The sequence below is a fragment of the Phoenix dactylifera genome, chromosome 2, assembly GCF_051530095.1.
Source record: "Phoenix dactylifera cultivar Ajwa chromosome 2, Ajwa_hap1_PhDact_Kaust_v1.1, whole genome shotgun sequence".
NCBI lineage: Eukaryota > Viridiplantae > Streptophyta > Magnoliopsida > Arecales > Arecaceae > Phoenix > Phoenix dactylifera.
The window spans coordinates 25120013-25145424 of record NC_143191.1 but is presented as its reverse complement, the minus strand read 5'-3'; the positions used below and the strand labels follow the sequence as shown (position 1 = coordinate 25145424).

The 25412-nt window shown below is 39.0% G+C and overlaps 1 protein-coding gene and 1 pseudogene across 13 annotated transcripts; one reads left to right on the top strand and one right to left on the bottom strand.

The window, feature by feature from the left end:
- The first annotated feature begins 470 nt into the window (after positions 1 to 470).
- LOC103718935 (MLO-like protein 13) lies at positions 471 to 19243 on the top strand. Of its 13 annotated transcripts, XM_088715695.1 has the most exons (16): positions 492 to 696; positions 777 to 977; positions 1242 to 2150; positions 3021 to 3078; positions 5695 to 5921; positions 7915 to 8031; positions 8109 to 8169; positions 8271 to 8356; positions 9141 to 9215; positions 9352 to 9440; positions 9521 to 9570; positions 17699 to 17739; positions 17944 to 18153; positions 18225 to 18292; positions 18584 to 18644; positions 18740 to 19243. In XM_088715695.1, exons 5-16 carry the CDS (start codon positions 5700 to 5702, stop codon positions 19034 to 19036), a joined length of 1377 nt encoding a protein of 458 aa, XP_088571821.1. In that variant the 5' UTR covers positions 492 to 696; positions 777 to 977; positions 1242 to 2150; positions 3021 to 3078; positions 5695 to 5699; the 3' UTR covers positions 19037 to 19243. The 13 variants fall into 13 exon arrangements, with proteins under 13 accessions (XP_038973652.1, XP_088571821.1, XP_088571814.1 ...); XM_039117724.2 differs by lacking the exon at positions 1242 to 2150 and having other exon boundaries at positions 471 to 696; XM_039117723.2 differs by lacking the exon at positions 1242 to 2150 and having other exon boundaries at positions 501 to 692.
- Positions 19244 to 21816: 2573 nt separating this feature from the next.
- Positions 21817 to 24797, bottom strand: LOC148714625 (pentatricopeptide repeat-containing protein At5g48910-like; annotated as a pseudogene).
- Positions 24798 to 25412: the final 615 nt, after the last annotated feature.

Here is a 25412-nt window from a genome sequence, read left to right as displayed (position 1 = left end):
AATATATTATATATACTATAATAATATATTATATAAATATTATAATATTATAATATATATAATAAATTATATTATATATTATTATAAATAATATAATATAATATTAGGTTGGAGGTATTTTAGGAAGAAAATAAAAAGATTATTTTACGGACTCATGGAAAAATGACTTATCCACCTCCCATATTATTTTTTTTTAAAAAAGCAAACCAACATATTATCTATTGCAAAAAATTTGAAAAATAAAAATAGATTTTTTTTTTTGTTTCTAGTTAAAAAAAAGTAAATGCAGCCTAGACATCATACCTTCTTTTTAAATAAGATATGGAAAAATTTTTGTACACCTCTTTTAATTTCATCATTTAAAGAAAAGACATTTGCCTTAAATAAGAGTGCTCTGTTTATAAAGATCCACATTGGATGGAGAAACCCGCTTATGTTTTAAACCTGACCTCTATGTATGAGCTTGTGCGTGCCTGTTTGGCTCTCGCATCCCTTTCACCGACGTTTATCTTTGGCTCCCTCGCTCCGGCCTCCGCTCTCCACCTCTCCTCCTCTCATCGCTGTCACCATCTTTTCCTCCACGAAAGCCTAATCAACAATCTTCATCAGCCCAGAGCACGCTTTCTCCAGACCACATGGCTGCAAGGCGTAAAGTAGAAAGGAACAAAACTCCCCACAATGTCCCGTGCTATGTCAGTATGTCACAATCTCATTCCTTCTAACCATTCCCACCATTCCCTTTATTTATCCTCCTCAATCTCTCATTTCCCATATAGAGCTCTAACGAGAGACGAAGAAATGGCCCTCCAGTGTTAGGCTCTGAGAGAGGGAGGGAAGGCATGGCGGCTTCTTCTTCTTCTTCTTCGGAGCCTGCGGAGACTCTGGAGTACACGCCCACATGGGTCGTGGCTGCCGTCTGCACCGTTATCGTCGTCATTTCTCTCCTAGCCGAGCGGTTCCTTCACTACCTCGGAAAGGTACGCTCAAAGCTACCATTTTTCTTCTTTTCGTTGCTTCTTTTCAGTGTTTGTTATCTTTTTGGTGAATTGCGGAGTTGAAATGGACTGAAGTTGAACTAGGTTCTTGAAGTTTTGATGTTTTCGCTACGAAAGTTTTCATTTTTCTTCTCTCGGAAGCAAAAAGTTGTCATTTTTTTTAAGTTGGCAGGACTAATCTATTAGATATGCTGAGTTGAGAAGGAACTTGTGGTTCCTTATAATTCTGTTGGACACCTGATGCAGGACAGAGAATCAGCATCAATGAAGATGGAAGCGATAGGGATGAGGACGCTGATCCAGGGGGTTGATTATGATTGAAACCCAACCGTGGAGTGCTGGATTAAGAGTCCTTTTTGCATTTGAGTTCTGGTTTAGCCAAGTCAAGAGTCTTTCTTATGTTTTGTTCCTGAATTAAGTCAGGATTAGCATTTTTGTTTGATTAAGTCTCTGAGTTACGAGTCCTTGTTGGTTTATCCTTAAGATTTAGTTTTTCTTTGAGTCCGTTTGCTATGAGTTAGGGTGTGTGCGATCCTATATAAGGAATCGCAAGGAGGGCTCGTTCCTTCTTCTTCTTGGTTAATATTTTTTCAGCCGCCATGGTTAATGGAAAACTACGTTGAAAACACAGCGTGAATCCTCTGTTTTGTTCCCTGTTCTTTGGTTGAAACAGAGACTTACTTGTTGGATTTGCAGCGTCTTCTTCATTCCGAGTTCCGTCTCAGGTCTGCAGTGCTGCGAATCTGATTTTCCCTACGCTTCCCCGCATCAACACCAGTTGGGATTTTTAGGCTCTCTGTTGTACTTCCCGGTTCTGAGTATTGGGTTTTGATGGTGCGCATAATGGATGACGCGAAGATTCTCGGACAAATGAACAGTGGTGGTGGGAGTGGGCCCACACCGCCACTAATTGCTATTTTTGGTGCCCGATAAAAATGCCAATTTAGTGGGAGGAGGGTGGACCATGAGAGCGCCATGGACTTAGAACCTGAGACGATTCCTCCTATAGTCCTATACGATAACCAAACCATGATCTATATAGGCATGCATCATCATGTCTATTTAAGTTTGTACCTACACTGTGCTAGTGTGGCACCATATGGGGTCCGGTACCAAGACGGCGAATCTTGATTTCAACTATTTCTTTGATCAAAGGTTCGATCTTTTCTCGACGCATATTTTTGTAAATCATACTTTACAATTTCAATATCTTTTAGGTCTTCATCTTCTCATTTCCTTCGCACTTCAAATAAATTTGAGACCCTTTCCTTAGTGGAGCCAATCATATCTTAATCTCTGATTGATGCAACTCCTCTGCCTCATCTTTATGAACTTTTAAATTTTTCCTTGCTGATTTAATTGTGAATTCTCAATAACATTGCATTGTATCATTATTAACCAAAAGATATGCATACTGAATGCAATTTTAGTATGGATGTATGTGCATGTTCTTACTGAAGCCAGAGGCCCCAAAGATTTATAATGGCATGTACATCCATGATTTTGTAGTGAAGCAGAGCAGTGGATGAGTACAGAAGCTAAAATGCTTTAATTTATTGGTAGGTTATTTATTGGTAAACTCTAAAATAACATGAATGGACAATTGTGGATGTTAGAATAACAAGGTCGGCAGAAAATTAAAAGGAATTGATTGGAAGTGGAAAGAAAGGATCCAGTGAACCTTCTCACAATTGTTTATCTTTATTTGGGTTTGTTTGGTAGAACCTGATCCATAATGAAGATGCCAATTTGGATGACAAATCTTTCTGATATGGCTGTTTTCTGTCCACACACATCCTTGACAAACTACAGAAATGTTCATCACAAAGTTTGATGGTGATCAGGTCATGTTGTATGTTTCATATCAGATTGGAGTGCATGAGAAGTATGAAGTCATCATGTATTTAAATGACGTAAAAAATCTTTTTACCATGTGTTTGTAGTCCTTATCTGTTAATTTTCTCCTGGCATTTTTTGGCATCTTCTAGCACTTCTTTAATTATTTTGTTTCACATTACCTTTCAGTTTTTGAAACACAACCAACAAGATGCACTTTTTGAAGCCTTACAGAAGCTAAAGGAAGGTTAGTTGTAATGGGGACAATCTACCCCCACCCCCTTTCTCTTAAACAGTGCTCTTGCCTTGTGGCTAATTCTGATGGAGTATTACTATCATGGTTACAGATAGTTAGCAGGGTAGCCTGATGTTATGCATTTTTTATTACAAGATATCTATGCTTACATAATATTAATGTAATCTTCTATTGTTTTTATGTATCTGTATATGGTCTGTATATATAGAGTCTGCAGATATGTGCACTCTATTGTAGATACATAAAGTCCTAGTTCAGTGGAAAATGCTTATGGAACTGTAGCTGTCTATATTACTACATACTGCCCAAAACATTTTCATTGACTCCAATGCTTGTTCCTCGAGTTTCATTGTATCAAATCATGGAATTGTATTGATGGGACTTTGCATGCCATCCGTGAAAAATTTAACCATTTGGTCTGTTTTGATGTAATAAAACCCTCTTATCTCCCTCTCTTCCATTTTGCCGAATGATGATTTACATCAAATTTGAGCCCAGCACTTGTCACTTTTCTTACCTTTTTTACAATTAGCAAACATTTTCGGTTCTAATACGAAAAAAACATCTGACCCCTTTCTGATAAAAATTACTGTTCGTTTAATAAATAAATCCCGACTACATGTACACCTTGTTTTTCCTTCTGGAATTTTAGCATTGATCCACCATTTTTCATGGAACAGAAACCACCTTTAAAGCCCATGATTCTCTTAGCCAATATAATATGCACTCTTTCCCATCATTGGCTTATTGCAGTGCATTCTGTCCTCATGCATGAACTGTTTCTCTGATGCTTAACCATCTTCATTGCGGTTTATATGTTCCTCTGGACCTTGTATTTTTCTCATAACAGTCAATCTCCTATCACTAGTTTTGAGGTCCTAACTTTCTCTTCCTGCTCACAACATTCACAAAGCTAGAATAGTGATTCACATGTTGGTCCCTGGTCTTGCATTTTCGCTATTGCAAAACTCATTTCTTCATTACTTGTGGTCCACTACCTTTTGGGCTCTAAGAATTCTTGAGCTTCTCTTTATTAACAATCTTATTTCTAGACCCTGTCTCTTGTTGTTTAATTATTGCCTGCACACATCTTGCTTATTGTATTTGTGACTTAAATCTCTGTTTCTGGGACTTCACTACCTCTATCCATTGTTTATGTTAAGGCCTGATATATTGTAGACCCTTTTTCTAACAGCTTATAGCTTTCTGGATCTAGTGGTTAGTTAATGTGGTATCAAAAAGGTCATGGATTCAGATCCCCTTTCAGGCCAATTTTGCCTGTTTATTTTCTCGAGTCTTTTCTTCTCTTGACTTGTTCCTAGTTGAGTTGTTCTTGAATTTTTCTTATGTCGAGTCATTCTTGCCCTCTAACAGCTTAAGCTTTTGGGTTGTAATGGTTAGTTAACAATTTTTGCCCTCAACTAATCGTTTCTTTTATTGTCTCATACTGGTCTTCCTTTTATTTTTCATTCTCTTAATTCATCTATAGCTAAGAAAACAGGAACCTAAGTAAATCTCCAGATATGATTACCATCTATATCATACTAGATCAACAACATGAGCATTATCAACCTATTAGTTTCCCATGGAACTCTTACAGATCAGGTCCTGGGAAAATTTGCTGAATCATCTTCTGGAATGTTGATTTGTTGTTTAATTGTACTTTGTCCTCTAAACTACCTTCCTTGTATCATCCTTTTTGGTTGGATCATATAGCTCTTTTCGTGGTGGGTCTATTGTTCATGCAGGTGGCTGTTTCATGTTTCATTTGTTGGAGTCCACATGTGCCCTCCTCAATTTGGGGGTGATTGGAGGTACTAGCATATTGATTTATGCTAGAGCTTTGCCATGTGCAATATATGTAGATAACTCTCGAAGATCAGTATTTGATGGCAATTTCGATCCAATAATTGAATAAATAATTGATTCAATTGGGATAAGAAAAGAAAGATAAACTTTAAAAAGAAAAAACTACAGACAGCTGTTATCTTATAAAGAAACAAAATTGAATGAGTTTATTGGGGTGTACCAAAAAAAATGATTTTATTGGGAGATTCAAAGCCTCAAGGAATCTCTCTCACATTCTTGGGACTTCCATACTCTCCTGATTCCTGAGTTCCAAAGAAAATGGAAAGAGATTAAGGGTGCTTTCTCTTCTCCTTCCTCAATGTTTAAGATTGCAGATCTTCTTGGGATTCTGTTATGTTGATTGGCTTGCATGCTTGATCTAATTCTAAATGCAGGAATCTGATCCAAGGCAGCCAAATCTTCAATCCGTATTGTTATATTTTATTCAAGTCAAATTCAGATTGGAATAATTTAACTCTTGTTTCCTTATGTTGGATCACTTTTCTTTATCTGCTATTTATTCTAGATCAACTTCTGAGGCATGTAATGATTTCAACTTCTAGGCAACACAATGAAGATTGTCCTTACAGAACTAAGCTTACTGGTGGATAATCGGTCAACTATCTTGCAAGTCTTGTTATATTAGTAACCAATGCTCCAGCATAGTAATTGAGTTCATGGTGCATAACTTCCTTTGTGCCAATAATATGTTAAGGACCATCACTGACAAAATACTTGTTTATGCTTGTATGGATGCAGAGTTAATGCTTCTTGGTTTTATATCCCTCCTGTTAACTGTCTTTCAACATACAATCAGCCACATATGCATCCCAGCAAGTATTTCAATGTACATGCTTCCTTGCAAGAAGGAAGGCTTTGCCCCTGAGCATGAGCTCCATCATGGTAAGGCTTTGTCACATGGACTAAGAAGGCATAGCCGGAGACTTTTGTCGGAGAGTTCTGATTCTGAATTTTGCAAAAGACAGGTACATTTGAAAACTTGCTTGTTCGTGGATTCCTGTGAAAGGAATAAAATTATTTGGAAGGATTTCTGAACAAATGTTTAAGTGAATCAATTTCTATTGTGGACCATATAAATATAAGTATTTATCATAGGTTATATAGTAAATAACTGGTCTATCTGCACGAAACGGTTAAAAGAAAATATGTGTCAGATGTAGCATATTATATGTGCATATCAATGAGGCAACTAGTATGCTATGGAAAGGTAAGATGCTTTAGCAAATGAGGTGCATTGCATCCAAGCTTGTATTATCAAGATACTTCAGAAGTTGGGTTTAAACTTTAAAGAGTGTTAATGATATTAGATATTGCAATACTTCATGATAGGATGAAACACTTCTAGACAATTATGTTCTATGTGAAATGATTTACACATAGTTTTTATATTTATATTTACTTCAATTGTAGTTTTAATCAATTCGACTTTAAATATCAGAAGTTGTATGTTTTATAACATTTTCTTGTATCTATGAGGTTCTTGTTCCCAGATCAAGGATGAATGCAGCTAGCGATGGTATCCAAGCCTATTTTACCATGAAATGTCAGAATTTGCATTATACAGATAACTAGCAATAATTTTGAGAGAAGTGAACTAGCAATATTAAATAATGTGATACTTCATGATAAGACAAGATACTTCAGGAAACTTTCTTGTTTGTACGCCATGAAACAATTCTTAGAAGTAACAACAGATAAGTTGACATAAATTAAATCATGGCATACAAAAATAAAGTTTTTAATTTAGTTTTGGCAATTCAAGATTGAAATATCAAGATGTTTAAAATTTTAATGTCTTCTTTGTGTCAACGATTTTATGCTCCTTTGTCAAGGATGGATGAAGATGGTAGATTGATTTAAACAAAAGGTAAGAGTTGAAATTAATTTCTTTGTTTTTTCACTTTACATAAAGGAAGTTCTCTTTGTGATAATTAGTGCTAAAAGTTGAGCTGATTGGAAATTGTCTGATGATGTTGCTTTGCGCTAGTTACTTGGTTATTGAACATGTCAGTAGTTCTCTTTGTGTGTGTAAACCCCAATTATTTTGTAACATCTTGAGATAAATTACATAGAATGGTTTATTTTTTGGTCCATCAAATGCACAAAGATTGCTTTCTCCTGAATATTGTCTGATATATGTTATCTATTTAAAGAATAATTAGTTAACATGGGAACTTAAAATGTTTTATATGAGGTGATGTTTCAATGCTTTGACAAGAGTATTATAATCCACATGCATATGTATCTATCTGTTTGCCTTTGCATGGTGAATTTATGGGTATTTTGGTATGCATATGCATTTAGCTGGGAGCAAGGTACACTGTCTCGGTACTGGCTCCGTATCGGTGCCACCCTGCTACTGTGTTAGTATGCCTGGTATGGGGGCTGATTCGGCGTACCCAGTGTTGGCACACCCCTCATACTATGTATCGGCTTGGTACTGGTATGGTACGGCACGCTTCGTACTGCTCAGTTCAGTAACGGTATGGCGTATCTTGGCTGGAAGTTTACCTTTCCCTCATCACTTAAGAATATCTGAATATGCAGCACTCATGTCAATTCTTTTGTACCAATTTTTTTGACAATAGATTTTTGTCAAACTATTAAATCAAACATAACAACGATGCTGTTTCTAGAAGAAATTGATTTGTATTTGCTTGTTAGATGCATAAAAGCACTTTAAAAAAACAGGTCTATATGTTTCTGCTTTGTTGCATAGATTTGTAGTACCTGTGTATTATATCATTTTTCTTTATCATATATATAGTAACTAAGTATGAGAGGATCGTTAAAATCACCTAATAAGTCAAGCGTTCCATATCAATAAAAGAGAGGAATGTCCTACACTGATGTTGACTGTGTTTATTAACGTTACCATGTTTTTATATTATAATCTCTACAGAACCGATAAGTATGAGTAGTGACTAATTTTAGTGATCCTCCATGATTTGATCTCAGGGCAAAGTTCCATTGCTGTCTCTTGAAGCATTGCATCAACTGCATATCTTTATCTTTGTCCTTGCAGTCGTCCATGTTGTGTTTTGTGCCACTACCATGGTTCTAGGAGGAGTAAAGGTAGTGGGGGGTTGACATGTACATACATCTCCTTCCATTCTATATGAATTGACTCAATTCTTTGGTCACTTCTGTAGATCAGAAAATGGAAGCATTGGGAGGACAAAATCAGGAAAGAGAATTCAAAGAGAGAAAGATGTAATGTCTTTTATGTATTGTTTGTGACCCTTAAATTTTATATAGACAATTACTGATGAGTGGCTGTTTTATATGTGATGCCTGATGACATCATTTTGTAGCATCAAGCCATGCTCATTCTCACACTAAGTTTATTATGGAGCGTGCTGTCGGAGTTTGGACAAAGTCAGTGGTCATAAGCTGGACAGTGAGTTGCTATACTCATCTTGCATGATAATTGATTATGTACACATGGGAGTGCTAATCTTTTTATTTAATTGAAGTATTTGTTGAATCGTTACACCAAAAGGTCACCGCTTAGCTATAATAGTTTATAAATAAAATTTTATATGAAAAGAGACCATACAATATTGCTTGTTCATCGAATCACTTTGTGTTAACCTAGGGGAACAAGAATTTTCTTCTTCTTATATTTTAGTTTATGGAGGTGGGTCATCTTATGATCCATGTCTTATTTTCCTCAATAGTTTTTTTCTTTTGGGTAACTTTTTTCTTTTGGGTAGTCCATGCGTCGAAATCAATACCTTGTAATCTTGAGATGAGTTGTTTAACAACAGTAGAAGATTGGGAGCATCCTTTTAGATGATAGCCCATGCATCCATAGGAATCCTTTAAATTTTCCCAATAGATTTTCTGGGTTTTAGTAAATATGTCCGGATTCGCTTGAGTCTTTTCCTTTCATATATTATTTGGGCCTTCTTAAAGACTTAATATATTTATATTGTTTTATTATTAATTTGCTAATAACTTTGTATACGTGGAATGATGAAACAGAACCATGGTATTGTACCATAGCGTAGCTAATGACCCTTCCCTCTTATTTTCTTTTGATTGGCAGTTATATTTTTCTTAGGCAACATTTTAGTATGATACTTAACTGACTGAGGATAAATAGTTCTCGTAAAATATAAATTTGTCTTGAATAATTTGATTCTGAGAAATGGTTCTCTTAATTTCATATTTCATTGTAGATGTCATTCATCAAGCAGTTTTATGCCTCTGTTACCAAAGCAGATTATAGAGCACTACGATCAGGGTTTATCATGGTAAGCCTTGATTATTGGAATGGTGATTATTGGTTTTATATTTTTTTTCCCCTCATTTTGTTGCCAGTGCTGATTCTATGCTCATTTAGTTTTTTCTTTTAGACAATGAACTCTATATATATTGCTTGAAATCCAGAGACACTGCAGTTCAAACACGAACTTTGATTTTTACAAGTACATGATGCTCACACTTGAAGATGATTTTAAGATAGTCGTTGGTATAAGGTAGTAGTCCATAAGAAAGAATTCTGTTTCTAACCCTTATTTAACAATCTTCACTAAATCTAAACTTTTTCTGCATGCAGCTGGTATCTGTGGCTCTTTGTCATCATTTTCCTTTTGCTGAATGTGAATGGTATGCTGAAAGCGATGAGCTGTAGCTTCTATTATTTTAACATCATATAGTTTGTCAATATCTCTATTGTAAGATTTCAAATGATGCACAATTTTCTCATCTTTGCTTTCTACAATTTTCTTCTGGAAGTGGTGTTCTGACCCAGCACAGTTCTATAGATTAAAAGGGCAATTATTAGAACAATATTTATCTAACTGCTTGGTTATAAAATTCACTGATAATTTACCATATCTACAAGTAAATAGTTCTTTGTATGCTTGATGGATAATAATTAGAGTTCTTCATTACTGTTCTAATATAATGTAGTTATTAAAGTGTCCATATTTGTATAATTATACTGTTATTTTTTTGTAGTTTAGATACCAAAATTGGTAAAATGATTGGATATATATATCTTTTATTTGCTATTATATTTATTTTTTTGTAAGGTTCACCGAACTGGTACCATGACCTGTACCAGTTGGCTACTGGTACAGTACGGTATAGGTCCGCAAAGTGCCATGCTGGAGCATACTGCAATAAAGAGAAGGAAGGGGAGAGGGAGAAAAAGATGGAGGAAGAGAGAGAGAGAGAGGGAGGGAGAGGGAGAGTGGAAGGAGAGAGAAGCCAAGGCCGCCGGGAGGGTGGAGATGTGAGCTCCTGCTGCCAGGAAGATGGCTAGGGATGCAGCAATTGCGAAGGCAGATGAACAGATGCGCTCAAGAAGGAGATGGCAGTGTTGACGGAAGGGGAGAGAGAGAGAAAGGGAGGGAGGGGGAAGAGAGAGAAGGGGAGGAGAGAGGCATAGCTGGGATGATCATGTCGATCGGTGAGGGTGAGACGAGCGCAAGCGAATGGGAGAGATCGAGAGACGAACGAAAATTCTCAAACGAACCTGAAGAAGCCCTTGTTAGCCTAGATGCACAAATATATTGATAAATCAATAATTAAATGTTTCTAATATTCAAAAATAGTAAATAAGAAGAATAAACTAGCAAATAATTAACTTGACAATATAATAATAAAATAAAGAAATGAAAGAAGATGGCCTGTGGATCGAAGCACGCTGACGCATTATCCCAATACAGAACCACGTCTTCCCCGTCAGTGCGCCTCCAGGAAAGAAAGAAGAGCATGTTCATGCTTGCAGATAGCTCAAAAGAAACTCAGAAAAATAATTAAAATTATAAGAAGAAGAGAATTTTTTTCTCTCCAATGATCCCTAGAGCCCTTTTTATATAGGCTCTTGGAATAGGGAGAAGAAAAATTTTTCATTGTCTTGAAATGATCCCTAGAGCCCTTTATATAGGCTCAGACGCGTCAAAAGAAGCAAAATGTTCTCCCGCGGATTGATGACATGTCTTCTTGTGCTCCTTTGATCTTGTAGCCTGTTGCATCTTGGCCGCCCATGCTTCCTTCTTTGGGGGTCATTCCATGCTTGCTCTTGCGCGTGGATGCATGACACTTGTCTTGGTCTGCTTTCTTTGGGGATCTTTTCATGTTTGCTCTCTTGCTTGCGCGTGGATGCTTGACACTTGGCCGTTGACCAAATCAAAGCAGACGCAGGCCAAAAGAAGCAGAAAGCCCGTTGCCGCGGAATTTGAATTCAAATTTTGAATTTGAATTCCAATTTTGAATTTGGAGGAAAGGTTTGAAATATTTAATTTAATTCAACAATCCCCACATAAATTAAATATTTAAATGATTTAAAAATCAAAAAAAAGTGCTGAGTATCTTATATTATGTAATAGGTATAGGTACCTTTCGGTTTGAACATTCACTTAGTGACAATTGATTACCTCTGTGGATCCAAGGTGGACTATGCCTTGAACCTTGGTCCATAGCTCAGATTTCATCAACAGCACACATAATATAGCGTGAACAATGCTCGAAGCGGGTTGCGCCTTACGGCCATGCGCAGGTATCTCTTCATGTGTGTTATTAGGGAATAGCCCACTTTCCACAGTCGCGGCCTCATGACTACACATATAGGTTAATCCTTAAAAGGGTACGAGCAAGTAGGTACCCTGCCTCATGGGTCTCGGATTCATTAAGAGTAAAAACTCAACCTAACCCTTGCTTTTTATGAGCATTGTTGCCTTAGGGATGGGAAAACAAATAGTGCTCCTCATTAGTCACTTATCTGGCTTGTTTCTACCCATTGAACCTTTTCAGGTTGGGTTATCACCGTGGTGACTTTACTTATGGGCTTAGCCCCATCTTCCTCGACAACTCTAGAATTACTGTTCTAGACAATCCTTTGGTAAGTTGATCAACTAGATTCTTTTTGGATCTTACAAAATTTAGTACAATCAAGTTATTCTTTAATTTGTATCTCAATGATTTATGGTGCACTTTCAAGTGCCTATTCATTTTCACATTTGCATTTTCTTGATTTCATTTATCTATAGCAGATCTGCAATCACAATGAATAGATATAGAAGGTAATGGTGAAGTCACAAGAGATAAGTCTACCAATAGATCATTTATCTAAGCCACTCAGCCTCAATGCTAGTGGTATCTAGGGCAATTATTTCAGATTCCATGGTGCTCCTAGCCACTACAGTTTGTTTGGTATACTTCTATGATACAACTGCACCTCCTAAAAGGAAGACAAAATCAGTGGTGGATTTGGTGTCAACCGTATCACTGATTCAGTTGGCATTATTATAGCCTTCCAGAACAGCAGGATAACCACAATAGTATAATCCCAGAGATATGGTACCCTTAAGGTACCGGAGAATTCTTTCTAGAGCGGTCCAATGATCATTATTAAGGTTGTGAGTATATCTACTCAGTCAGTTCACAGAGTATGCAATATCAGGTCTGGTATAATTTGCAAAAAATCCTAGAGAACCAATGATCTGGGCATACAAGCTTTGATTGACTGGATCACCTAAGTTCTTCTTTAGATGAAGAGATGGATTATAGGGATTTGATACAGGATGACAATCAAAGTAGTGAAACTTTTTAAGAATCTTCTCCACATAGTGGCTTTGGGACAAAGTTATTCCATCTTCATTCCTTATGATTTTAGTATTTAGGATTAGGTTTGCTTCTCCTAAATCTTTCATATTAAATTTTAGAGATAAAGATTGTTTTACTTCATTAATAATTTCTAAGTCTGTTCCAAAAATTAGGATATCATCTACATATAGACATAAGATTATAATTTTGTTATTCTTTTTTTTATAATATACACATTCATCTGTGTTATTAATTTTAAATCCATTAGTTAAGATTAATTCATCAAATTTAAGGTGCCATTGTTTGGGGGCTTGTTTTAGACCATAAAGAGATCTAATCAACCTACATACCTTTTTCTCTTGACTTGGGACAATGAAACCTTCGTATTGGTCCATGTAGATCTCTTCATCTAGGTTTTCATTCAAGAAAGCAGTTTTAACATCCATTTGATGTATAACCAGCTTATGAATGGAAGCTAAGGCAATAAGGATCCTAATGGTAGTGATTCTAGCTAGAAGGGCATAAACATCAAAGAAGTTAATCCCAGATTTTTGAGTAAAACCTTTGGCTACTAACCTAGCCTTGTATTTATCTACAGTTCCATCTGGCCTAAGTTTCTTCTTAAAGATCCATTTACACCCTATGGGTTTACTTCCTAGGGGTAGGTCTGCCAATTCCCAAGTGTGGTTTTGAACTATGAATTGTATTTCATTATCTATTGCTTCTTTTCAGAAAGGGGCATCTAAAGATTTGATGGCATCCTCTAAAGAAGTAGGGGAGTCTTCTATTAGGAATGTGTAGTAGTCTTCTTCAAAGTTATTTTCAATTTTAGTTCTTTTACTTCTCCTAGGTTCAGTTTCTTCTTCTTCCTCTCTAAATCTGGTTCTGCTTGAACCAATCCCTAAATTATTATTGGTATTTATTTGATCATTTATCCTTGTTTTAAAGAAAAATATACTTTCAAAGTAGATTGCATCTCTTGCTTTCATTATGGTGTTGTTATTAATTTCATTTTTTTTGAGAGTTAAACACTAAAAATCTATTAGCATTACTCTCAATTGCATATCCTATAAATATTGCATCTACTGTTTTGGGTCCAATTTTCTTTCTTTTATTTTCTAAAATTTTTACTTTAACTAAGCACCCCCACACTTTTAAGTATTTTAAGTTAGGTCTTCTATGTTTTTAGATTTCATATGGGGTTTTATCATTATGTTTGAATGGAATTCTATTCAAGATATAAGATGCAGTTACTAGTGCCTCCCTCCAAAGATTTTCTAGTGCACCTGAACTAATTAGCATAGAGTTAACCATATCCATTAAGGTTCTACTTTCAGCTACTCCATTAGATTGGGGTGAATAGGGAGCTGTCACTTCATAAATTATCCCATGTTCTTCACAGAACTGGGTCAGCTCAAATAAGATATATTCACCTCCTCTATCAGACCTTAAGGTTTTAATCTTTTTATCTAGTTAGTTTTCAGCCTCTGCTTTATAGACTTTGAAGTTATTTAATATCTCCTTTTTAGCTTTAATAAGATAAAGGTGACAGTATCTAGAAAGGTCATCTAAACTTCAGGTATGAAGGAAACAGACCTGATAGCAGTCCCAGAGGAGTCAGCCCCACAGGTCACCATGTTGGCCTGGGCGCCAGAAGTGGCAAGACCCTTACTTCTAGGTTGACGAGGAGTAGGATTTTTCCCTAAGGCGATGTTGTTCTTCAATCCTAATAGAATTTAAGACTTGAGTTAGAGACATAGCTCTTTGGGTGTGGCTCAAAGTCTTGGTAAAGTCTGACCAGGTAGAGAAAAGTTTGTCTATGATACAGGCAACTTGGAAAGACTCATCTAGGTGGGTTCCATTTGCCTAGAGTTGAAGAATCAGGATTTCATATTCATGGATTTGATCATTCATAGGTTTGGAATCAACAAATTTAAACTTGCTAAAGACAGAGGCTTTGAATCTCTTTTACCCGGCATCATTAAGTCCATATTTATTTTCTAGGGTATCCGAGAGATTCTTGGCACTCTTAGCTATATAATAAATATCATAAAGCCTACCAGAAAGGGCTCCTAGGTTTCTATGAAGATAGTGGTAGTTGGTTTCTTCTGGAGTCATAGTGGAGGAGGTAAAGGAAGCAGCAGCAGCAGTTTGGGAAGAGGAAGGAGCAGGGTTTGGGTTGCGGCGAGTAGCAGGTCGTGAAGCAGATGGGTTAGATCCATTACTGACTTCAGTAGTGCTCTCACCAATGGCTGAGATCGAGCCTAGGGTGGTGAGCTAGAACCACATTTGATTCTGCCACCTTCTAAAGTTTTGACCATCAAACTTTTTAGGTTTAGCACTAAGGTTTTTAGATGTGTGGGAAGCCATTGATTTGTAGCTTAACACAGTTTTGACACCCGTGAAAAATGAGAAGGTATATATCAAATTATTCCACTGATATCTATTTTGAACTTTGGATATCTAGTTGAAAAGTCCAAAGAATAATAGCCAGATCAGCTTCAGATCGGTGGTGGAGCACTTGGCTCACTTAAGTACCAACCTTTCTTAGGCACGTAGGCCTTTTTGACAAGCTTTTCTTAGACACCATTATTCAATAGATAATTTCACTAGATATCGTTCAATTTCATCCTAAGTGCAATATTAAGCTAGCTCCTATTAATTAACCAATTTTTGAATTTCCGTTTGAATGAAATCTGGAAATTACTCCGTAAGGAGTCCAAATGGAGGTATTAATAAATCTCTTGGAGGTTAGGCAATCTAATATTTTGCTTGAAAAATTAAGCACTACAGTGAAGCTAGCAAAAATGTGTAATAGCTAAAATATACTAAATTCTATGATTTGATACAAATACTAATTTTGAATATGATAATGAGATTCAATGATTTTTGGAGATTGATCTGTGATATCATACCAAGATTGTGCATGCAATATGTGGCAGTTATGATATCATACCAAGATTGTGCATGCAATATATGACAATTGTGATATCATACCAAGATTGTGCATGCAATATGTGGTAATTGTGATATCATACCAAGATTATGCATGCAATATGTGGTAAAATGTATAATAAATGTTGCAATTTAAAATCTAGTACTAATAGTACATAAACTTTTCTGGATTGTTAACCTAGATGCACAAATATAATTGATAAATTAATAATTAAATATTTCTAATATTCAAAAAAATTAAATAAGAAGAATAAACTAGCAAATAATTAACTTGACAATAGAATAATAAATGAAGAAATGAAATAAGATGGTCTGTGGATCGAAGCACGCTGACGCGTTGTCCCAGGAAAGTTAGAGATATGACGATTCAGTACAGAACCACGTCTTTTCCTTCAATGCGCCTCTAAGAAAGAAAGAAGAGCATGTTCACACTTGCAGATAGCTCAAAAGAAACTCAGAAAAATAATTAAAATTATGAGGAGAAGAGAATTTTTTTTCTCCCCAATGATCCCTAGAGCCCTTTTTATATAGGCTCTTGGAATAGGGAGAAGAGAAATTTTTTATTATCTTGAAATGATCCCTAGAGCCCTTTATATAGGCTCAAGCGCGTCAAAATAAGCAAAATCTTCTCCCGTGGATTGATGACATGTCTTCTTGTGCTTCTTTGATCCTGTAGCCTGTTGCATCTTGGCCGCCCATGCTTCCTTCCTTCTTGGGGGGCCATTTCATGCTTGCTCTTGCGCGTGGATGCATGACACTTGTTTTGGCCTGCTTTCTTTGGGGATCTTTCCATGTTTGCTCCCTTGCTTGCGCGCGGATGCTTGACACTTGGCCGTTGACCAAGTCAAAGCAGACGCAGGCCAAAAGAAACAGAAAGCCCGTTGACGCGGAATTTGAATTCAAATTTTGAATTTGAATTCCAATTTTGAATTTGGAGGAAAGGCTCGTTGACGCGGAATTTGAACTCAAATTTTGAATTTGAATTCCAATTTTGAATTTGGAGGAAAGGTTTAAAATATTTAATTTAATTCAACAGCCTTTTCTCAAATATATATGTTGAGCCATGCCAATAACCGACTAGTCCGATTCAGTACGCCTCAAATCAGCCGATTCGGCACAGTTCAGTAATTCTTACTTTTTTATGTATTTGTGTGTGCGAGAGAGAGAGAGAACCAATGGAAGTGCCACCTATCCCAAATTTGTGAAGCTTTTAACTTTGAATCCCTTCCTGGCACATGCATTGAGGATAGGAGTGCCAATCATCAGACCTCAAGTCCCAATGACTAATAATCGTTAATCATTTATCATCACTTTATGGCTTAATAAAATGACATAAATGCTCCTCCCTCTCTCTTTGTATCTAAGCTCTTGTTTCAATTAGAGGTGATCCAAGTTCCATTTTCACTAAGTTCTAACAATTATTGTCTAGAAGTGGGCTCAGGCTGGCCCGAGGCTTATCAAGCCAGGCTGACTTCGGGTTGGGCTATGGGCTAGGGCTCAAAAGAGTTCGGATCAGGTTTGGGTTTAAATCTAGAGCCCATATATATTTTGGGTCGGGCTCAGGTATATCCTTAGCCCGGCCTCGGCCCGGCTCGTGCTCAAGCCCAAGCCTAGACAAGGCTCGAAACTAAGCCCAAACTTAGGCCCAAAGCCCAAAATCATTTCCAAAACAGTTATTGTCACCTGCAAAGAGAAAAGGAAAAATGGTAGTTTTAATCAAGTTTGTACCATTTATTAGGAACAAATAAAACCTTCCATTAAGCACTGGCAATTCCTTATAGTGCACTTGTTCTACTCCAAGAGGGCACCATTAAAGTATGAAAACTTGGCATGTTGATTGATTACTAACTGTGACTGGATTGCTTGGACTGATTCCAGTCTAAGATTTGACTGCTTGAGGAAGGCAGCTTAGTTATAGTTGATTTTCCGTCATCCATTTCGAAGTAGAAAATTATCAAAGCTGCAGTTCATCTGCAGTAAAATTGAAAAGAGGATATTGATAAGCTCCTGTACAATATGAAAGTAGATCATTAAATTCTGTGATCCAAGGCAACATTTTATTTGCTCTTGTTTAACCTGTGATTGATATTTTCTTTCCATTTTGATGAAAGCTATGCAGGTTTCTGTATATTATCACAAGTGAATTTACTTTTTCATTCCTAAATTCGTACTTTATGTTTCCTATACTGATGTCCATTTGATTATTTGAATATTTAATGTTTCCCAGGGTGGCACTCATATTTCTGGTTATCTTTCTTGCCACTAATAGTAAGTACAATGAACCATTGTAATTAGCACCAGTTGTCTATGAATAGCTCTTCTCAGGCTGAATGTGCACTAGTTCACTTCGGGTTGCAACCTGGAGTGCTTAACTAAGCTTCTGGGTTCTGACTGAATTGTGTGCATAAGCTGTTAGATTAACTTCAATGATGTTAAGAGTACCATGCTAATCAATGATGTGGGAAATTTCAGCTTCTTCTTGCTGTGGGTACAAAGCTGGAGCACATTATTACTCGTTTGTCTCAAGAGGCTGCAGAGAAACCTGCTGATGAGCAGGAAGCACCAAGAGTGAAGCCATCTGATCACCTTTTCTGGTTTCATCGGCCTGGCATCGTCCTTTACTTAATCCATTTCATCTTATTTCAGAATTCCTTTGAGATTGCATTCTTCTTCTGGATCTGGGTAAGTAAATTTGAGACAAAAGTGTAAACATCAAATGCCATTTTTGGTCACTAATTTATCTTGGTATGCAGAGCACCTATGGCTTTGACTCCTGCATCATGGAAAAAATTGGTTATATCATTCCCAGACTCATTATAGGGTAATAACTGCGTCATCTACTTCTCTATTTCATTCTAGTTTCTCATGAATGTTAGATTTAGGATATAGTATTGGTTGGCTCCATTCTGAGTGCTCTTCTCTCTCTCTTTTTTTTTAAAAAAAAAAAAAAAGAGCAATATAGAGGCAAGCCACCTCAGAGTCCTCTCTATTTTTACCTATCATTGCTATTCAGTATAATGCATAGATGCTGCTAATTCCCTGATTGAACATACTATTTCCAAGTCCCCCACACTGTTGTTTTAACTGATGATGAGATTGATCGCTTCAACAGTGTGATGGTTCAAGTGCTTTGCAGCTATAGCACTCTTCCTCTGTATGCTATTGTCACCCAGGTAAGATCTTGCATCCCTTTCTTTTCCAGACTTTCCTATACTCAGTGCCTCCATCCATGTACTTATTCATGGTTGTATATATTTGAATGATGAAGATGGGTGACATGTTTAAAAAAGCTATATTTGATGTGCACTTGAGATTGACCCTGCATGGTTGGGCCGAGGGTGCAAGGAAAAGAAAGAGGCCGGGTATTTCTTCATTTCTAAATAAGTTTAGCTCCAAAAGCAAGAGACAAGACAAGTCTGGCAATGAGGTCCAGATGCAGAAGATGGCCTCTGAAGCCTCTGCAGGTTTTCAAAATGCCCAACCAGGAATTGTTGCATCACCAGTTGAGCATTCAGAAAACACAAGCAGTCTAGAAATGACATCAATTGTGGAAGAGAGCTTGTAGCATCATTTGTCACTTAATATCAGGGAAGTTAGCAGTCGCGTGATATTTTTTTTCCTTTAATGTTATATATGTTAAAATAAGTTACTAGTAGAGCCATGACATTGCCAGTGGGATTTCCGTGTTGTTCTTATAAAAATCAGTCTTTCTAATTGGATCTTGAGATGACAACTGGTCAGTTGAGCGACTATATTATTAAGTTTTCACCAATCCAGGCTTCCAGCAGTCATCTTTCCTTGCTTTCTATTGTTCTGAATATGCATCACGGGGAACTCCCCGACTAAATATTGATATTTGTGATTCGGCTTGTTGCCGAACTACAAAAGCTTCAGGGATGCACAGGATCTCCTCTTGTGATTTGGAGCCACCAAACTCAGCTTCTGAATCTCCGCTTTATTAGGCGGCAGTGCCAGTTGTTGGCAATCACATATTGCATTCAAGGGTGTGACGAAGCACTTGCAATGTAAATCAGATATGCTGAATTGTGAAATATGTGCATAAAAATGGAAGGCTTTATGGCGGACAGATACCAAACAATTGCATTGTCACTACCATTCTTCTTTTACCTTGTAGGTAGAGAAAGTTCATTCAGATGATAAGAAGATACAAGAGAGGAAACAAATACTAGACCAAGGTTTATTATGCCGGTATATACTACCCATCCGGCGTATAGTACCATACCATTGCTGAAGGTAGACTCAATACAGGAGGCAAAATTTTGGTACGCTGAACCGACCCCGAACCGATCAATACTGCATAATGTACCATAATGGTACCGGTATGAGATTCGATGGTGTGCTTTGTATTAAACAGTATCGAAACTTAAATTTTATCATCTGAATGTAATATATAGCAAAATTTGCTATCTCAACCTAATTATGGGCAAAGCCATCATTTTAAGATGCTTGATCGAGCAAAGTTAGGGAATTTTCATGAATGTTACCAAGTCACATTTGTTGAATCTCCCTCCGTCATAATTCATATGGAATGCTCGACATTGACACGTGGATTTTTTTTTTTTTTGCTAAACCGGGCGATCTATACAACACGTGTACGGATACACCCAATAAAATCGGAAAACAAGACATCCCGGAGCTCCCGAGGCAGCTCCCCGTCCCCAGCCCATAAGGTGCTCCCGGCATGGTTGGCCACATACGTGGCCACCCAATCCGCAGCCCCATTAGCTTCTCGAAACACATGCTTCGCCTGGACCACCCCTCCGTCCCTCGTCATCAACCCGATATCGCGAACCAAGGGATGGTCGGCAGCACCGGCTCTCAGACCCCCCTGGATCCAACTAATGACCGTAGCCGAGTCACCCTCCAAGATGACAGATCTAGCTGAGAGCACATGCTGAGCGTGTCGAAGACCCGCCCAGGCAGCTCTCAGCTCCGCTCCAGGGACCGTACAGTCAAATACCTGACAGCCTCCTGCCGCCACAACCCTGGAGGTAGGGTCCCGAATAACAAAACCTGCTCCACCTATCGTGCCACCATCCAGCACGGACCCATCAAAATTGACTTTGAGGAAGCTTGGGGGTGGGGGCTCCCAGGTGAAAAACACCATGTGAGAAGCTGCCGAGGCAGAAGGGGAGCCCCAGATATTCCGAGCTATCAAAAGTCCGTCTAAGGAGACAGCACAACTAAACTCTGCCGCCTGCGCCCGGGCGCTCTCCGCCACGAGCCTTGGCGACTTGCTCTGCTCACCAAAGGTTCGAGCATTCCTAGCCAGCCATATCTGGTATGCTGTGCAGGTCGCTCTAACCGCCTCTTGGCGAGTCAATGGGTTACCCAACCACCCGCGAATAGTTCGTAAGAACTGGTCCCCATGGGTCCAACCATCCCATGGCAGCCCCGCCGCACACCACGCCGCCCTCGCCCATATGCACTGAAACAGTACATGGTCCACCGACTCCTCAGCTCCGCATGCCCCGCACTCTGAGGGCAACCTCAAACCCCGTTCGCTCAATACTGCTCTTGTCGGAAGCCGAACCCAAGCAACCTTCCATAAGAACAGTGCGACCCTCGGATGGAGGCCTAGGCGCCAGACCCAGGCACAATCCGGCCCTGGCTCATGCTCTGGCCGGAGCACACGGGAGAGGTCCCCCACCCTCACTCCGGTCCTGCACGACGTGCTCCACACCCGGGTATCCGGACCCACATGCCCCGGGATCGGAAGGGACCTAACCCTCTCAGCTAAGTGTGCCCCAAACATGTAACCCACCCTATCCTCATCCCAGGCAACCCCGCCCGGGACAAGGAGGTCACAGACCCGCAGTCCCTCCACTGCCTCGATGTCAACCGTAGTCGGCCAACGTCTCAAGGGTAGGGCACCCACCCATGGGTCACCAACCACATCAATACTCTGCCCATTTCCTATCAACCATCTAGTGTTCTCCTCGACCATGGGAAGGTATCTGGCAATCTCTCGCCACATGAATGAACAGCGACGCCCACTGCGGACCGCCCCTGCAGTGCCAGTACGGCCATATCTGGTAGCCATAGTCTGACTCCAGAATCCCTGTGGCTCCAGCGTGAATCGAGCTGCATGTCGGGCAATCAGCGCCTCACGTCGCTCCACCAGAGACGAGACCCCGAGGCCACCCTCACTCACTGGTAGGCAGACGCTCTCCCATGCCACTAGATGCACCCCGTGACCCCCTCCATACGACCCCCACAGGAAGCTCCGAAGTAGCCGCTCAATCCTCATTAGCACTGTTCTCGGAACTACTGTGTTGGCCATGAGGTGGACAGGCATGGAAGCTAGCACTGACCTAATCAGCAACAAGAAAAGCAGCCTTCCTGAACTTGAGAAATTGCATTCTTCTAACTGCCCTAAATATCAAGCCTCAAAATCTAGTTGTCCTAGGGATACTTGTCAAGATTTATATTTCTGCTTTTGGTCAAGATTCTGCATTTGTCAAGATTTGTATTATTGCTTTTGATAGAGATGCATCATCTCTTTGCAGCTTCAAAAACTTCTAGGAATAGTTTGTCTTTTGCTGACTTTTAAACAGCAAAGCAGACCTCATTGTGCTACTAAACACGTGGTGCCTTTTGTTTGGAATGGTTCAAACTTCCTCCCAACTCTAGTAAAAATCTGCCTAGCCACTTGCATATTTATTAACAAGAGATCAAGTAAAGCCACCAAAAAGAAAAAAAAATTGTACTGGAGTGGCTTATCACCATTATTCCATATCAACATCCACGATGGATGGGAGGTGACCAAACATGAGGTAGAATATTATCATTTCCCCCGCAAAATATGAGCAACTGACGCACTCTCCTTGAGACCTCATTGCTCACCATGTTCTCAGGAACCATAGATCTCTCTAAGGCATCTTAAAGATGCCGACAGCTTTCTTGAGATGAGGTACCGAGTAAAATCCTTCAGCTGTTCAAGCTGATCATCTGATTGTAGTAAACTATTTGATGAAAGATCAGCAGAAGCTATTGAATTCATTGCATTTTGGTAAGGTTCCTTCTGCTGGCTAAAAGAGCATCTTAAACTTCAAGCACAATGCAGTCATCTAGCAGCAGTTGGCGCCACCAAATACAATCTTTGAAATTTATTGCAACCCATGTGAGAAAATATGGGTTTCAGCAATGCTTTAATATCACCAATAATCCTTGAATGAACAAAGGCCACCCTTGAAATGGTGAAAATGGATCTTCATCTGATATCTCACAAGAATTTGTTGTGCATGTAATTTTGACACATGCTTTATAAATAAATGGCAGTCACAATCCCCACATAACTGTAGGTTCCTCACAATTCTTATTGTTGACAGAAGTACAGCCCTTAGCAAGGCAAATGCTAAAGCAAGCTTCTTGTTGTGCCTCAAAAGCCAAGTCTCTTTATCTTCCTCGCCTAAATCTAACAGAACATCTTCAGTCACTGGGAAAATCCTTCATGTCTTAGCTTTCTCCCGATTTCATCTAGCTAGGAATATATCATGCTGGCCTCTGGATGGGAACAATCTCCTGCAACAAACTCATAAGCAACTCCATCTAATTCAACCCAACTAGACTCTGGTTCAATCCTGATGTCACTATGCTTCAATAAAATCCTCATATTTTGAGGCATCATCCCATCTACTGGCAGCAGCACAGATATTAGATAGTACAACACAGTAACCAGATTGCTGATGCTCTAGTTTGAGAACTTGACTCCTCACTTCATCTACAATTCCGATCTCTATGTGAATCCTACAAGTACCAAGAAGGCACCCAATACCATCACATCTGGCTCCATTGTCATGCTTCTCACGATCCCTTCTGCCTCTTCCAACAACCATGCCCGAATCAACAAATCAACTATGCAACCATAATGCTTCATCTCAGGCTGAACCCCATAAACTTTTGACATATTCACAAAGTACCTGCACCCTTCATCCGCCAACCCACTGTGAGTATATGCAGTTAACATCCCCACAAAGGTTATGTCATTGGGCTTTGTCCCTGATCACTACATCAACTCAAAGGCTACAAGAGACTCACAAGCTGCCATATTAATCACTAACCCTATGATCGGAGCATTCCACCTAGAAATATTCTTTCTAGACAGTGCATGGAAGAGTTTAACAGCTGTCTCGATGCTTCCACACTTGGCATTCATATGAATCAATACCCTAGACTATAGTCATTATCCTAAGTCATCTGGTTCTTGTTGATGTAAGCACGGACCCACATCCCCCGATCCAAGGCTGCAGGATGTGGACAAGCTGAGAGCATATTGACCATTGTAACTTCAATGGGCTTTGCACTCTTCTCCAGTTACATCTTTTTAAAGAGGTGCAGTGCCTTCATGATTACTCTGCATAGCCCGAAATCATGCAGCTCCAAGAAACCACACCTCTTTCCGGCATTAGATCAAATAACTCCCTCACCAAATCCATATACCCATTCAAAGCATACACTGAAACCATCGAATTCCATGACATCACATTCCTAATTGGCATCTTGTCAAACAGCTTCCTTGCCAACAGCAACAACTCACGCCTTGCGAACGCGGACGCCATTGAATTCCAAGTCATGATGTTCCTCCCAACTGGCATTTTATCAAATAAGGATTGAGGTACGTCCAGCTCACCCTTCCCGGAATAATCCGAAATGATCGCTCTCCAAGATACCTCATTTTTCACCGGCATTTCATCAAAAAGCCGCCTGGCGACCTACATTCCCCCGGATTTCACGTACCCATCGACAATCGTGTTCCAAGAGACGATATCAAATGCTTCGGAGCCGAATCAAAGAGCTTCTGAGCCGAATCCATGACCTGACAAGAACAATACAAGCGGAGAAGAGTATTTACAGCATAGACATCGGATTAAAACCCGTGTTTCAGGGCCTGGGAGTGGGTCTGCTGGCCTTCTAAGACGAGACGGAGATTGGAGCTGGTTTGGCGAGAATAGGGAAGGAGAAGCGGTCGGGGAGGGAGCCACCGCCATGGTTGAGGAGGAAGGAGAAGGCGGTGAGGTACTCGCAGGGGCGGCGGCCCCTACGGGAGAAGGCGTGGATGAGGAGGCTGTAGAGGAAGGCGGGAGAGGATGGGGGCAGCGGGGTGGCCTGCGGCGAGGGCGAGGGGGTTGGAGGCCGACGCCGGCGACGACGAGGCGGACGAGGAGGGGGCGGAGGTGGTGGGCGGCGCGGCAGGAGCGGAGGAGGGTCCGGACGAGGCGGGGTCGGGGGGCAGCGCTTTTGGAACTTTGGTTTGGCGGCAGGAGGTTGGATTGCTTTTGAGTTAACATCCAGTAAACCCATCATGTAAGGATCCGATAACTTATGCGGTCAGGTTTGGGTAATTTTAAGATCCGAAACTGACAAAAAGAAAGACGGTTTGTTATTAAATTTTTTTGCATAAATATTTTTCTAAAAATTAAAACTTACATAAATATTCTTTTAAAACTTATATTTATTTCAGTACTTTTATAAAATACTATTTTTACATAAATGCTCCTAATATAACAATTCTTCTAACACCATTAATAAAAACCATATTTATTTTAATTAAAAATAAATAAAATTTTGAAATTAATTTTTTGTCTTCCATCACGATCGCCTTATAAATTTTTTTTCTTCACATCTACCCATTAAAGATATTTTAGGCATTTTAATTTGAAATCGTTACTTTTTTTAACAGCGTTAGATGTCGTAGGTACATATGCAAAAAATAAAGATGAAAAATGAATAATAGCAAAACAAATGTTTGACGAGGGTATATATGCAAATATCAATTTTGGAACAATATTCATGTAAAATTCGATATTTAAGAGATTCATGCAAAAAAAAAAATTATTATTTTAGCTCATTACAAATAATAGTTGCTGTATGATGGCTTGGATAATGTTAGGTGGTTTTTTTCAAAAAAGAATGTGTAC

Bases quoted from the DNA above. Each gene is read 5' to 3' on its own strand.
- LOC103718935 (XM_039117723.2), top strand. From the start codon at position 636: ATGGCTGCAAGGCGTAAAGTAGAAAGGAACAAAACTCCCCACAATGTC. The intron at 8,170-8,270 runs GTAATGTCTTTT...ATCATTTTGTAG, and splicing joins GAATTCAAAGAGAGAAAGAT to CATCAAGCCATGCTCATTCT. The intron at 9,441-9,520 runs GTAGTAGTCCAT...TTCTGCATGCAG, and splicing joins AAGATAGTCGTTGGTATAAG to CTGGTATCTGTGGCTCTTTG.